This window comes from Ranitomeya imitator, chromosome 2 (assembly GCF_032444005.1).
Source record: "Ranitomeya imitator isolate aRanImi1 chromosome 2, aRanImi1.pri, whole genome shotgun sequence".
In the NCBI taxonomy this organism is placed as follows: domain Eukaryota; kingdom Metazoa; phylum Chordata; class Amphibia; order Anura; family Dendrobatidae; genus Ranitomeya; species Ranitomeya imitator.
The window spans coordinates 290,665,490-290,681,805 of NC_091283.1; the positions used below are offsets into that span (position 1 = coordinate 290,665,490).

At 43.5% G+C, this 16,316-nt stretch overlaps 1 protein-coding gene and 1 long non-coding RNA gene across 2 annotated transcripts; both read right to left on the reverse strand.

The window, feature by feature from the left end:
- Positions 1-606: 606 nt before the first annotated feature.
- Positions 607-7,490, reverse strand: LOC138663254 (uncharacterized). Its single transcript, XR_011318140.1, has 2 exons — positions 2,598-7,490; positions 607-2,435 (listed from the first exon to the last, which is right to left on the reverse strand). It is a non-coding gene; the product is annotated as an uncharacterized lncRNA (long non-coding RNA).
- A 7,346-nt stretch (positions 7,491-14,836) lies between these two features.
- Positions 14,837-16,258, reverse strand: LOC138663251 (oocyte zinc finger protein XlCOF22-like). The gene has a single exon (XM_069749423.1). The coding sequence runs from the start codon at positions 16,130-16,132 to the stop codon at positions 15,326-15,328; it is 807 nt and encodes a 268-aa protein (XP_069605524.1). The 5' UTR covers positions 16,133-16,258; the 3' UTR covers positions 14,837-15,325.
- Positions 16,259-16,316: the final 58 nt, after the last annotated feature.

Consider the following 16,316-nt stretch of genomic DNA (forward strand, 5'->3'; position numbering starts at 1 on the left):
GATCGGTCCCATCGTAAAAGTAAAAAAAACAAACACTACATACTTACCTTCAGCTGTCTGTCCCCGGCGCTCTGCTTCTCTGCACTCCTCCTGCATCCTGTGTCAGCGCCGGCCAACCGGAAAGCAGAGCGGTGACGTCACCGCTCTGCTTTACGGCCGCTGTGCTCACAGTCAGTGCAGGAAAGCACAGCGCCGGGGACAGACAGCTGAAGGTAAGTATGTAGTGTTTGTTTTTGTTTACTTTTACGATGGTAACCAGGGTAAACATCGGGTTACTAAGCGCGGCCCTGCACTTAGTAATCCGATGTTTATCCTGGTTACCGGCATCGTTGGTCGCTGGAGAGCTGTCTGTGTAACAGCTCTCCAGCGACCAAACAGCGACGCTGCAGCGATCGACATCGTTGTCGGTATCGCTGCAGCGTCGCTTAGTGTGAAGGTACCTTAAGTGTCAGCCTCCTAGAGAAAGCAGCATAACACCCATGGTCCTGTGTCCCACAATGTGGTGACGGAGAAATTAACTTTTTGATAATATTATAATTTAGTGAGAAGCACTTGTATGTGACTATGTAAAAACAATTAAGAACATAAAAAAGCTTCTCCCCTGTGTGAACTTTTTTAAAAATGTGTTTATTAATTCACAAATCAAAATGTACACATTAGCATACAACCAAAATAATACATATGCATCTGTCAAAGTAGTTATAAAAGATCAGCAAATTTGTACATCAAATTGTTTGTGCAATTTTAGTTTCTCAAGTCCATATAATGCTGTATGGACAATAGATTAATTAGCAAATAAACAGAAAACTATATATATATATATATATATATATATATATATATATATATATATATATATATATATATATATATATATATATATATATATATATATATATACATACATGTATATAGCTCAAAATCACACTACATAACTAAACTACAATTATCCGGCCGCCAAGTATAGTTACACAATATTAATAGTCTTGTGATGCCATAAAATAGAATTCGATGCATTCTAACCATAATATTCATGGTGGTACTGCACCTCTACGTACTAGTATAGTAAGATGAGAAGAGTTCCACCTGTCCCAAATCTTGTCAAATTTCCCTAAACACCCCCTATTCTGATATAGTGTTCTCTCATATAGTATAGCTAAATTTACTAATTCAATACAAGCTCTGAGAGAGGGATATGAACCACCTATCCAACATAATGGCAACACTTTCCTGGCCAGAAAAAAGTGTCTCACGCAGGAAAATCCTAGCATAATGTCCCCATGTCTCCTCATCCAACACCCCAAATAAACAGACTAGTGGACTAAGAGGACCAGGGGTTTGTATTAAGGATGTCGGCAACGATGTTACCTCGCTCCAGTAGGAAAGAATAATGGGGCAGTCCCATATCATATGTATAAAATCTGCGTCCAGTGAATGACATCTCAAACATTCTTAGGATTGGAGCACATCCATTTAAAAAAGTCGTAACGGAGTCAGATATGATTGATCTATTATATACAACTGAATCATTTTATTATTAACAGATGGGGATACCTTAATTGGAGATTCAAGAATCTCCCCCCAGTCTTCACCTTCAGCATCAGCGATGAGGCCTTCCCATTTCCCCTTAATTATCATTATAGCAGAGTCAGTTCCCACAGACATGTATGTATATAAAGAAGAAATGAGACCTTGGGGACCCTGTGATTTAAGGATGCCTATTAAAGGGAGAGATGAGATAGTTTAGGTAATATTCATATAACGTAAATGCGATTGGAAAGCTGTTCTGAGCTGGAAGTAACGAAAGAATTGGGACCTCGAGATATTATATTTAGTTTGTATTTGTTCAAATGATATTAAAACATCATGATCATATAAATCTTTGACCGAGGAAAAATTATGTAAGATCCAGAAATCAGTGGATTAGTAACATTGGGAAATAAGTACAATTCCATAGCTGTATTTCAGCTATAATGTCCTAAAGCGGATTACTTTTTTAATTTGTTTCCAAACTGACTGCGTTAATTGAAATAGGGGCAATAATCGAGGGACATTAAGTTTGTCTGTTTCCAGGAAACCGAACAGGCAATCAACCCTGTCTGTCCCTCCCAGAATTTACACTGATGGTGTGCTTGTCTGGGCCGCCAGGCCTGCCCCTGACTCCTGTTTCAGCCCTATGCTGAAAACCTCCACCCGCCACCCAGTGATAGGACCACACACACACACACACACACACACACACACACACACCAACCTACACAGAAAGCACAGACAGGGAAAACCAAAAACGCACTACGCCCCAGGCACACAGGAAAACACTATAATGTGCACAGGGCAAAACAAATACAAATATAATAAGGAGAAATATGACAAAGGATTATACACCACCAGATACGATAATTCTTCTCCTAGACCAGGGGTCCCCAACTCCAGTCCTCAAGGCCCACCAACATGTCATGTTTTCAGGATTTCCTTAGTCTTGCCCAGGTAATAATTGCATCACCTGTGCAATGCAAAGGAAATCCTGAAAACATGACCTGTTGGTGGGCCTTGAGGACTGGAGTTGGGGACCCCTGTCCTAGACCACCACTCCAGACCGAGATCACCAGGCACAAGACACAAGCTATAATCGGCGACGCCCAAAGTTCAGCAGAACTATTTAAAGGCAGTGGGTGTGACCCAGCCTCCAATCTGAGTACCAGCTAGATTAACCCCGGACAACCTAGATAAAATCTAGCCGACGCCACTGAGCGCATAGTGGACGAATGCGGAATTACCGCTGTCTGTCGGACGCCCTAGTGTGAATAGCATCCAACATGACAGTACCCCACCTTCTACGAGGGACCCCAGGGCCCTCACGACTTATAGGACCCGGCTTGTCCGGATGGCGGCGGTGAAACATACTGACCAGCCGGTCCGCATGAATGTCCGAGGCTGGTACCCAAGACCTCTCCTCAGGCCCATAACCACGCCAGTGTACCAGGTACTGTAAAGTGCGGCGCACTACTCGAGAGTCAACCACCTTGGAGACTTCAAATTCCAAATTGCCATCCACCAAGACTGGAGATGGTGTCGGCGTCGCGCCCACGGAACCCACCACCTTTTTTAATAACGATCTGTGGAACACGTTGTGTATCTTATAAACCGTAGGAAGCTCCAATCGGTAGGCTACTGGGTTAATGATGGCAGCAACCCTAAATGGACCAATAAACTTTGGACCTAATTTCAGAGATGTTATTTTGAGTCACACGTTTCTACCTAGCACCCACGCTCAGCAAGCGCTGTTTCACTCTCCTCCAGACAGATGACAGTTGTGCTCCTAGCTGGTCCTCCTCCGGGACACCAGCAGAGCCCCCCTGAGGCAGGGTACAAAATTGAGGATGATGCCCGTAAACACAAAAGAACGGGGACTCCTCAGACGATTCCTGGCGGTGACTATTTATAGCAAACTGGGGAACCAGGCAATTTACTTGCCTGGTTCCCCAGTTCAAAGTAGGATTGACGGGTAAAAAATAGTTTGCGTTTATATTTGGTGTCCATATATTGGGTATATAGTACTATGTGAGGTCAGCCACTCAATTCTATTCTTATTAGTTTGACTAGATATGTACACAGCTTCTGAGTCCTTCAGTCACTGTTCCATCTTATCGTCCTCCCCTGAAGTTACCCGTTTAACCCCTTAAGCCCCGAGGGTGGTTTGCACATTAATGACCGGGCCAATTTTTACAATTCTGACCACTGTCCCTTTATGAGGTTATAACTCTGGAACGCTTCAACGGATCTTGCGATTCTGACATTGTTTTCTCGTGACATGTTGTACTTCATGATAGTGGTAAAATTTGTTCAATATAACTTGCGTTTATTTGTGAAAAAAAAATGGAAATTTGGCAAAAATGTTGAAAATTTTGCAATTTTCCAACTTTGAATTTTTATGCCTTTAAATCACAGAGATATGTCTTAATAAGTAACATTTCCCACATGTCTACTTTACATCAGCACAATTTTGGAACCAAATTTTTTTTGTTGTTAGGGAGTTAAGGGTTAAAAGTTGACCAGCAATTTCTCATTTTTACAACACCATTTTTTTTTTTAGGGACCACATCTCATTTGAAGTCATTTTGAGGGGTGTATATGATAGAAAATACCCAAGTGTGACACCATTCTAAAAACTGCACCCCTCAACGTGTTTAAAACGACATTCAAGAAGTTTATTAACCCTTCAGGTGTTTCACAGGAATTTTCGGAATGTTTAAATAAAAATGAACATTTAACTTTTTTCACGCAAAATTTATTTCAGCTCTAATTTGTTTTATTTTACCAAGGGTAACAGGAGAAAATGGACCCCAAAATTTGTTGTACAATTTGCCCTGAGTACGCTGATACCCCATACGTGGGGGTAAACCACTGTTTGGACGCATGGCAGAGCTCGGAAGGGAAGGAGCGCCATTTGACTTTTCAATGCAAAATTGACTGGAATTGAGATGGGACGCCATGTTGCGTTTGGAGAGCCCCTGATGTGCCTAAATATTGAAACCACCCACAAGTGACACCATTTTGGAAAGTAGACCCCTTAAGGAACTTTTCTAGATTTGTGGTGAGCACTTTGACCCAACAAGTGCTTCACAGAAGTTTATAATGCAGAGCCGTAGAAATAAAAAATCATATTTTTTCACAAAAATGATCTTTTCGCCCCCAACTTTTTATTTTCCCAAGGGTAAGAGAAGAAATTGGACCACAAAAGTTGTTGTGCAATTTGTCCGGAGTACGACGATACCCCATATGTGGGGGTAAACCACTGTTTGGGCGCATAGCAGAGCTCGGAAGGGAAGGATCGCCATTTGGAATGCAGACTTAGATGGATTGGTCTGCAGGCGTCACGTTGCATTTGTAGAGCCCCTGATGTACCCAAACAGTAGAAACCCCGCACAAGTGACCCCATATTATAAACTAGACCTCCCAAGGAACATATCTAGATGTGTTGTGTGAACTTTGAACCCCCAAGTGTTTCACTACAGTTTACAGCGCAGAGCCGTGAAAATAAAAAACCTTTTTTTCCCCCCCCACAAAAATGATTTTTAGCCCCTTAAATTTTTATTTTCTCAAGGATAACAAGAGAACTTGGACCCCAAAAGTTGTTGTCCAATTTGTCCTGAGTACGCTGATACCCCGTATGTTGGGGTAAACCCCTGTTTGGGCGCACGGGAGAGCTCGGAAGGGAAGGAGCACTGTTTTACTTTTTCAACGCAGAATTGGCTGGAATTGAGATCAGATGCCATGTCGCGTTTGGAGAGCCCCTGATGTGCCTGAACAGTGGAAACTCCCCAATTCTACTTGAAACCCTAATCCAAACACACCCCTAACCCTAATCCCAACTGTAAATGTAATCCAAACCCTAACCCTAACTTTAGCCTCAACACTAACCCTAACTTTAGCCCCAACCCTAGCCCTAATCCTAATGGGAAAATGGAAATAAATACATTTTTTTAAAAAATGTTTCCCTAACTAAGGGGGTGAGGAAGAGGGGTTTGATTTACTTTTATAGCGTTTTTTATATCGTATTTTTATGATTGGCAGCTGTCACACACTAAAAGACGCTTTTTTTATAGCAAAAAAGTTTTTGCGTTACCACATTTTGAGAGCTATAATTTTTCCATATTTTAGTCCAGAGTCATGTGAGGTCTTGTTTTTGCGGGACGAGTTGACGTTTTTATTGGTAACATTTTCGGACACGTGACAGTTTTTGATCACTTTTTATTCCGATTTTTGTGAGGCAGAATGACCAAAAACCAGCTATTCATGAATTTCTTTTGGGGAGGCGTTTATATCGTTCCACGTTTGGTAAAATTGATAAAGCAGTTTTATTCGTCGGGTCAGTACGATTACAGCGATATCTCATTTATATAATTTTTTTTATGTTTTGGCGCTTTTATAAGATAAAAGGTATTTTATAGAAAAAATTATTTTTGCATCGCTTTATTCTAAGGACTATAATTTTTTTTTGTTTCATTGATGATGCTATATGGAGGCTCGTTTTTTGCGGGACAAGATGACGTTTTCAACGATACCATGGTTATTTATATCCGAATTTTTGATCACGTGTTATTCCACTTTTTGTTCGGCGGTATGATAATAAAGCGTTGTTTTTTGCCTCTTTTTTTTTTACAGTGATCACTGAAGGGGTTAACTAGTGGGACAGTTTTATAGGTCGGGTCGTTACGGACGCGGCAATACTAAATATGTGCACTTTTATTGGGTTTTTTTTAGATAAAGGAATGTATTTATGGGAACTTTTTTTTTTTTATTTAGAAATTTATTTTTTTTTACTTATGTGAATTTTTTTTTTTACTTTATAACATTGGCCCAGGGGGGGCATCATGTTATAGGGTCAGATCAGCGATATGACAGGCACTGCAGGAAGGCTTGCAAGCTCCTGCTCTGAGCAGGCGCTTGCAAGCCACCTCCCTGCAGGACCCAGAAGGCCCCCCGCGGCCATATTGGATCCGGGGCCTGCACGGAGGAGGAGGTAGGAGACCCTCGGAGTAATGCAATCACATAGCGTTGCTCCGGGGGTCTCAGGGAAGCACGCAGGGAGCCCCCTCCCTGCGCAATGCATCCCTATACCGCCAGAACACTGCGATCATCTTTGATCACAGTGTGCCGGGGGTTAATGTGCCGGGAGCGGTCCGTGACCGCTCCTGGCACATAGTGCCGGATGTCAGCTGCGATAGCTGATACCCGGCCGCGATCGGCCGCTCTCTCCCCGTGAGCGCGGCCAATCACATATGACATACTATCCCGTCACTGGGAATTAAGTCACCTCGACGGGATAGTACGTCATATGGGATTATTGGGTTAAACATGCCTTGAGGGTATCCCAAAACAGGTTAATATTCTGGAGTTTACGATGGGATGAAATAAAATGATCTAATTGATCAATAGTTCTATCATTAGAACCTATTTGTTTTAGCCACAATGGATTTAACTTCCAGAATATATTGTGGTTCAGTTGGCCAAATCTAATATCGGACTGTGATTTGAGATCCCTTTATTACCATGCTTTATGTCATCTACCCACTTAGCTAAACTACTGGATCCTACTATATAGTCTATACGAGATAGAGTGTGTCTATTAGATGAGTGACAAGTATATTCCTTCATCTTTGGATGACGCAGCCTCCATAGATCTAGTCACCTACTACCCTCTATGAACAGTACTAGCTAAGATGAAGATGGAGAAGGGGTCCCTCGAGAAGTCTCACCATCCAGCCTAAGTCTGTCAACACAATTGTCCATGACTAAATTAGTCTACCATGCATATAACATGCGCATCCGGATAATTAAAAGCAAAGCTCATTGCCATTTGAAGAACTGAGACATTGGCTGGGGGAGGATTATAAACACACAATATAACGTACCTACTTGAATTTATCAATGCATATACAAAAATAAAAGCGGCCGTCAGGGTCTTTCCGAGCCTCCTTGACCTCCCACCTAACATCTCTATGTAATAATAATATTCCCCCCCCCCCTTGAATAACTAGTATGGTATGTGTGAATGAACCAATGCACCCATGGCTTCTGTATGCACCGAGCTGAATCTCTGGTTAGGTGTGTTTCAACCAAAGCCACAATATAAGGGTGATAACGCTTAATCTGGGAAAATACCTTAACTCTCTTACGAGATTTGAGACCCCTCACATTCCAAGTCATACATATAATTTCAGAACCCGTTTTCTCATACAAATATGATATACATTATAAACACATGTAAAATTTAAAGGCATCATATAAAGACACTTGGCAGCAGCTTCTACATAAACAGAACTGATATAAAAAGAGAACAAAATAAAATTAAAAAATAAAGGAGCAAAGTCCCGTGCTCCTATCATGGATTGAACAAGGGGATACCCTCACTGAACACAATGTCCGGTATTGCTGTTAAACTGGACGCTAGTAGAAAAAGCTCGAATCATACAATTGTTAGGAGAGTTCAAAATTAGCTGCAAGCATATCAGAACTTCTTTTCATGAGATCCCATTTGGGATCGGAACCACTTGGCTGCCTCCGCTGTATCCGTAAAAAAATATGGAAGAACCCTCATGGACAATTCGGAGTCGAGCTATATAGATCATTGAATATATAACATTCTTTTCTCTGAGCTGCTTCTTAATCTCCATAAACTGTGCCCATTTTTTCTGAAGTTCCATGGAAAAATCAAGGAATATTGAAATCGTGGCATTATTGAATTTGATAGGACTCTTTTGTTGTGCTATGAGTAGAATACATCTCTGTCTTTACAATTGAGGAGATGCGCCAGAAAAGGTCTAGGTAGACTGCCCGGAGGAAGAGATTTTGTAGGGACCCTATGAGCCCTTTCCACAGAAAATGTGGAGGAGAATTCATCTCCCAAAGTATCCTTTAGCCAACCTTCCAGGAATTGCTCATTCTGCTGGCCTTCCGAACGCTCCAGTAATCCAATGATTCGTATGTTATTCTGTCACAGTCTATTTTTCAGATCATCAGCCTTTTGCTTCCAGGCATTTTTAGAGCCAGCCACTTTTGTCAACTTAGTTTCTATAGGTGTAAAATTGTCCTCCAATTGGGATACTCTTGATACAACTTCTGTAATGTGCCTCCCCATGGTTTGCATATCTTGCCGGGCGCACCCTACTTCAGAGTGCACATCCTCTTTTTCCGGTCAGGGTTGTTCTAGTTAAATATATGGCTTGCATTAACTGTTTGGATGCCTGTTTAAGAGTTAGATCCTCTTGGTCACCACCTTCTTTACTATTAGAAATGCGTTTTTTACGCTGATCCGCAGTCTTAGCTTGTAATGGATTATTCCTGAGAGATTATTATCAGATAGATCAATCATTGCAAACTCTTAGTTTGTTTGCCAACCCTGACCCTTTTGAAAGATTCATGGTTAACAAATATAAAGTATAGCAAGTTGAGAAAACGTGTATTTCTAAAGTTCCCTCTTCCTCTACTTCCAGTTGCAGCAGTATTATTATAAAGTATATATACACTTGTCCAGGCACAGTAATATAGAGGAGTGCAAACAGCTCCAAGTATTTAGTAAGGTGTTATGAACAGGTAATTCAGAACCACAATGGACATTGAAGTTCAGAGCACACAAAGTGACCTGACAATTACCAAAAACAAAAGACGAGCTCTGAGACGTGGGAACTCTGCTGACTGCAATCCCTAATCCTAACACACCACACTAGAGGTAGCCGTGGATTGCGCCTAACGCTCCCTATGCAACTCGGCACAGCCTGAGAAACTAACTAGCCCTGAAGATAGAAAAATAAGCCTACCTTGCCTCAGAGAAATTCCCCAAAGGAAAAGGCAGCCCCCCACATATAATGACTGTGAGTAAGATGAAAATACAAACACAGAGATGAAATAGATTTAGCAAAGTGAGGCCCGACTTACTGAATAGACCGAGGATAGGAAAGGTAGCTTTGCGGTCAACACAAAAACCTACAAACAACCACGCAGAGGGGCAAAAAGACCCTCCGCACCGACTAACGGTACGGAGGTGCTCCCTCTGCGTCTCAGAGCTTCCAGCAAGCAAGAAAACCCAATAAAGCAAGCTGGACAGAAAAAATAGCAAGCAAAAATAACACAAGCAAAACTTAGCTTATGCAGGATAGACAGGCCACAGGAACGATCCAGGAGGAAGCAAGACCAATACTAGAACATTGACTGGAGGCCAGGATCAAAGCACCAGGTGGAGTTAAATAGAGCAGCACCTAACGACTTAACCTCATCACCTGAGGAAGGAAACTCAGAAGCCGCAGTACCACTCTCATCCACCAAAGGAAGCTCATAGACAGAACCAGCCGAAGTACCACTCTCGACCACAGGAGGTAGCTTGGCCACAGAATTCACAACAGTACCCCCCCCCCTTGAGGAGGGGTCACTGAACCCTCACCAGAGCCCCCAGGCCGACCAGGATGAGCCACGTGAAAGGCACGAACCAGATCGGCAGCATGGACATCAGAGGCAAAGACCCAGGAATTATCTTCCTGACCATAACCTTTCCACTTAACCAGATACTGGAGTTTCCGTCTCGAAACACGAGAATCCAAAATCTTCTCCACTATATACTCCAATTCCCCTTCAACCAAAACCGGAGCAGGAGGATCAATAGATGGAACCACAGGTGCCACGTATCTCCGCAACAATGACCTATGGAACACGCTATGGATGGAAAAAGAAGTTGGAAGAGTCAAACGAAAAGACACAGGATTAAGGACCTCAGAAATCCTATATGGACCAATGAAACGAGGCTTAAATTTAGGAGAGAAAACCTTCATAGGAATATAACGAGATGACAACCAAACCAAATCCCCAACACGAAGTCGGGGACCCACACAGCACCTGCGGTTAGCGAAACATTGAGCCTTCTCCTGGGACAAAGTCAGATTGTCCACTACATGAGTCCAAATCTGCTGCAACCTATCCACCACAGTATCCACACCAGGACAGTCCGAAGACTCAACCTGCCCTGAAGAGAAACGAGGGTGGAACCCAGAATTGCAGAAAAACGGCGAAACCAAAGTAGCCGAGCTGGCCCGATTATTAAGGGCGAACTCAGCCAAAGGCAAAAAGGACACCCAATCATCCTGATCAGCAGAAACAAAACATCTCAGATATGTTTCCAAGGTCTGATTGGTTCGTTCAGTCTGACCATTTGTCTGAGGATGGAAAGCCGAGGAAAAAGACAAATCAATGCCCATCCTAGCACAAAAGGCTCTCCAAGACCTCGAAACAAACTGGGAACCTCTGTCAGAAACGATGTTCTCTGGAATGCCATGTAAACAAACCACATGCTGGAAAAACAACGGCACCAAATCAGAGGAGGAAGGCAATTTAGACAAGGGCACCAAATGGACCATCTTAGAGAAGCGATCACAAACCACCCAAATGACCGACATTCTTTGAGAAACGGGAAGATCTGAAATAAAATCCATAGAGATATGTGTCCAAGGCCTCTTCGGGACCGACAAGGGCAAAAGCAACCCACTGGCACGAGAACAGCAGGGCTTAGCCCGAGCACAAATCCCACAGGACTGCACAAAAGAACGCACATCTCGCGACAGGGACGGCCACCAAAAGGATCTAGCCACCAAATCTCTAGTACCAAAGATTCCAGGATGACCAGCCAACACCGAACAATGAACCTCAGAGATAACTTTATTCGTCCACCTATCAGGGACAAACAGTTTCTCCGCTGGGCAACGGTCAGGTCTATTAGCCTGAAATTTTTGCAGCACCCGCCGCAAATTAGGGGAGATGGCAGACAAAATTACCCCCTCTTTGAGAACACCCGCCGGCTCAGACAAACCCGGGAATCGGGCACAAAACTCCTAGACAGGGCATCCGCCTTCACATTTTTAGAGCCCGGAAGGTACGAAACCACAAAGTCAAAACGGGAGAAAAACAGCGACCAACGAGCCTGTCTAGGATTCAACCGTTTGGCAGACTCGAGATAAGTCAAGTTTTTGTGATCAGTCAAGACCACCACGCGATGCTTAGCTCCTTCAAGCCAATGACGCCACTCCTCGAATGTCCACTTCATGGCTAGCAACTCTCAATTGCCAACATCATAATTTCGCTCAGCAGGCGAAAATTTCCTGGAAAAGAAGGCGCATGGTTTCATCACCGAGCAATCAGAACTTCTCTGCGACAAAACAGCCCCTGCTCCAATTTCGGAAGCATCAACCTCGACCTGGAACGGAAGCGAAACATCTGGTTGGCACAACACAGGGGCAGAAGAAAAACGATGCTTCAACTCCTGAAAAGCTTCCACAGCAGCAGAAGACCAATTGACCACATCAGCACCCTTCTTGGTTAAATCAGTCAACGGTTTAGCAATGCTAGAAAAATTAGCGATGAAGCGACGATAAAAATTAGCAAAGCCCAGGAACTTCTGCAGACTCTTCAGAGATGTTGGCTGAGTCCAATCATAAATGGCCTGAAGTTTAACAGGGTCCATCTCGATAGTAGAAGGAGAAAAAATGAACCCCAAAAATGAAATCTTCTGAACACCAAAGAGACACTTTGACCCCTTCACAAACAAAGAATTAGCACGCAGGACCTGGAACACCATTCTGACCTGCTTCACATGAGACTCCCAATCATCCGAGAAGACCAAAATATCATCCAAGTATACAATCAGGAATTTATCCAGGTACTCTCGGAAGATGTCATGCATAAAGGACTGAAACACTGATGGAGCATTAGAAAGTCCGAATGGCATAACCAGGTACTCAAAATGGCCTTCGGGCGTATTAAATGCTGTTTTCCATTCATCACCCCGTTTAATACGCACAAGATTATACGCACCACGAAGATCTATCTTGGTGAACCAACTAGCCCCCTTAATCCGAGCAAACAAATCAGACAGCAGCGGCAAGGGGTACTGAAATTTGACCGTAATTTTATTTAGAAGGCGGTAATCAATACAAGGTCTCAGCGAACCATCCTTCTTGGCCACAAAAAAGAACCCTGCTCCCAATGGCGACGACGACGGGCGAATATGACCCTTCTCCAAAGACTCCTTCACGTAACTCCGCATAGCGGCATGCTCAGGTACAGATAAATTAAACAGTCGACCCTTAGGAAACTTACTACCAGGAATCAAATCGATAGCACAATCACAATCCCTATGCGGAGGTAGGGCATTGGACTTGGGCTCATCGAATACATCGCAGTAATCAGACAAGAACTCTGGGACCTCAGAAGGGGTAGATGATGAGATAGACAGAGATGGAACATCACCATGTACCCCCTGACAACCCCAGCTGGACACTGACATTGATTTCCAATCTAATACTGGATTATGGACTTGTAGCCATGGCAACCCCAACACGACCACATCATGCAGATTATGCAACACCAGAAAGCGAATATACTCCTGGTGCGCAGGAGCCATGCACATGGTCAGCTGGGTCCAATACTGAGGCTTATTCTTGGCCAAAGGCGTAGCATCAATTCCTCTCAATGGAATAGGACACTGCAAGGGCTCCAAGACAAACCCACAGCGCCTAGCAAACTCCAAGTCCATCAAATTCAGGGCAGCGCCTGAATCCACAAATGCCATGACAGAATAGGAAGACAAAGAGCAGATCAAAGTAACGGACAAAAGAAATTTCGACTGTACCGTACCAATGGTGGCAGACCTAGCGAACCGCTTAGTGCGCTCAGGACAATCGGAGATAGCATGAGTGGAATCACCACAGTAGAAACACAGCCCATTCTGACGTCTGTGTTCTTGCCTTTCAGCTCCGGTCAAAGTCCTATCGCACTGCATAGGTTCAGGTTCATGCTCAGATAATACCGCCAAATGGTGCACAGATTTACGCTCACGCAAGCGTCGACCGATCTGAATGGCCAAAGACATAGACTCATTCAGACCAGCAGGCATAGGAAATCCCACCATGACATCCTTAAGGGCTTCAGAGAGACCCTTTCTGAAAATAGCTGCCAGCGCACATTCATTCCATTGAGTGAGCACGGACCACTTTCTAAACTTCTGACAATAAATCTCTATCTCATCCTGACCCTGACACAGAGCCAGCAAATTTTTCTCTGCCTGATCCACTGAATTAGGTTCGTCGTACAGCAATCCGAGCGCCAGAAAAAACGCATCAATATTACATAATGCAGGATCTCCTGGCGCAAGGGAAAATGCCCAGTCTTGAGGGTCGCCACGTAATAAAGAAATAATGATCTTAACTTGTTGTACTGGGTCACCAGAGGAGCGGGGTTTTAAAGCCAGAAATAGTTTACAATTATTTTTAAAATTCAAAAACTTTGCTCTATCTCCAGAAAATAACTCAGGAATAGGAATCTTAGGTTTTAACATAGGATTCTGAACCACTAAATCTTAAATATTCTGTACTTTTATAGCGAGATTATCCATCAAAGAGAACAGACCTTGAATGTCCATGTCTACATCTGTGTTCTGAACCACCCTGATGTATAGGGGAAAAGAAAGACAGAACACAGTGCAAAGAAAAAAAAATGGTCTCAGAACTTCTCTTTTCCCTCTATTGAGAAGCATTAGTACTTTGGGCCTCCAGTACTGTTATGAACAGGTAATTCAGAACCACAATGGACATTGAAGTTCAGAGCACACAAAGTGACCTGACAATTACCAAAAACAAAAGACGAGCTCTGAGACGTGGGAACTCTGCTGACCGCAATCCCTAATCCTAACACACCACACTAGAGGTAGCCGTGGATTGCGCCTAACGCTCCCTATGCAACTCGGCACAGCCTAAGAAACTAACTAGCCCTGAAGATAGAAAAATAAGCCTACCTTGCCTCAGAGAAATTCCCCAAAGGAAAAGGCAGCCCCCCACATATAATGACTGTGAGTAAGATGAAAATACAAACACAGAGATGAAATAGATTTAGCAAAGTGAGGCCCGACTTACTGAATAGACCGAGGATAGGAAAGGTAGCTTTGCGGTCAACACAAAAACCTACAAACAACCACGCAGAGGGGCAAAAAGACCCTCCGCACCGACTAACGGTACGGAGGTGCTCCCTCTGCGTCTCAGAGCTTCCAGCAAGCAAGAAAAACCAATAAAGCAAGCTGGACAGAAAAAATAGCAAGCAAAAATAACACAAGCAAAACTTAGCTTATGCAGGATAGACAGGCCACAGGAACGATCCAGGAGGAAGCAAGACCAATACTAGAACATTGACTGGAGGCCAGGATCAAAGCACCAGGTGGAGTTAAATAGAGCAGCACCTAACGACTTAACCTCATCACCTGAGGAAGGAAACTCAGAAGCCGCAGTACCACTCTCATCCACCAAAGGAAGTTCATAGACAGAACCAGCCGAAGTACCACTCTCGACCACAGGAGGGAGCTTGGCCACAGAATTCACAACAGTAAGGTATTGCGCTGGGTTTTATGGCAAATCTGAAATTGTTGTTCAAGTCCTGTGTAGCAGAATGAGCTATATTTCTCAGAGCTCACACTGTGCTTCCCCCTCTGGTACCTCCAGGATATAGCCGCACTGCTCCATCAGTCCCTCCAGGGGCAAAGTCCACAGCTCCATGCTTCCTGCCACCGGAGCGCACAGTAGATGACTGCCGTCCTCCACAGGCCTTATGTCCCGTCGGAGCTTCCTCAGAGCCCAACACACCAGAGCTGAGCGCTGCACTTCCACAAGAGCCGGAGACCTCCAGGAGCCCAGGGCACTACACTGCTTGCAGGTAAACTCGCTCAGCGCTTTAACAAAGTTAGGATTGTGACATGATTATAGGAGTTCTGTCTGGACGCATCTTCTCCGCTCCACTACATCGCCACGCCCCCTGTGTGAATTCTTTGGTGCCTAAAAAGAGATGGTTTCTTCACAAAACATTTTCCACATTCTGAACAGGAAAAGGGCTTCTCCCCTGTGTGGGTTTTCTGGTGGCTATCAAGATTCGTTTTCCTGGTAAAACATTTCCCACATTCTAAACAGGAAAAAGCCTTCTCCCCTGTGTGAGTTTTCTGGTGGCTATCAAGATTCGCTTTCTGCTTAAAACATTTCCCACATTCTGAACAGTAAAAAGGCTTCTCCCCTGTATGAGATCTATGATGTCTGACAAGAACTGATTTATCTAGAAAACATTTCCCACATTCTAAACAGGAAAAAGGCTTCTCCCCTGTGTGAGATCTATGATGTCTGACAAGAGCTGATTTATCTAGAAAACATTTCCCACATTCTAAACAGGAAAAAGGCTTCTCCCCTGTGTGAGTTTTTTGGTGGGTAACAAGATGCACATTTTGGTTAAAACATTTCCCACATTCTGAACAGGAAAAAGGCTTCTCCCCTGTGTGAGTTTTTTGGTGGGTAACAAGAAGCGCTTTGTGGTTAAAACATTTCCCACATTCTGAACAGGAAAAAGGCTTCTCCCCTGTGTGAGTTTTTTGGTGGGTAACAAGAAGCGCTTTGTGGTTAAAACATTTCCCACATTCTGAACAGGAAAAAGGCTTCTCCCCTGTGTGAGTTTTTTGGTGGGTAACAAGAAGCGCTTTGTGGTTAAAACATTTCCCACATTCTGAACAGGTAAAAGACCTCTCCTGTGTGAGTTCTTTGGTGGGTAACAGGCTGCGCATTTCGAATAAAACATTTTCCACATTCTGAACATGAAAATGGCTTCTCCCCTGTGTGAATTCTCTGGTTACTGACAAAATCGGATTTCTGGTTAAAACATCTCCCACACTTGGAACAAGAAAATCTATTGTCTGCTTTGTGAAGGTTTTGTTGTTTGAGAAAGGACTTTTCTAGGGGAAAACTATC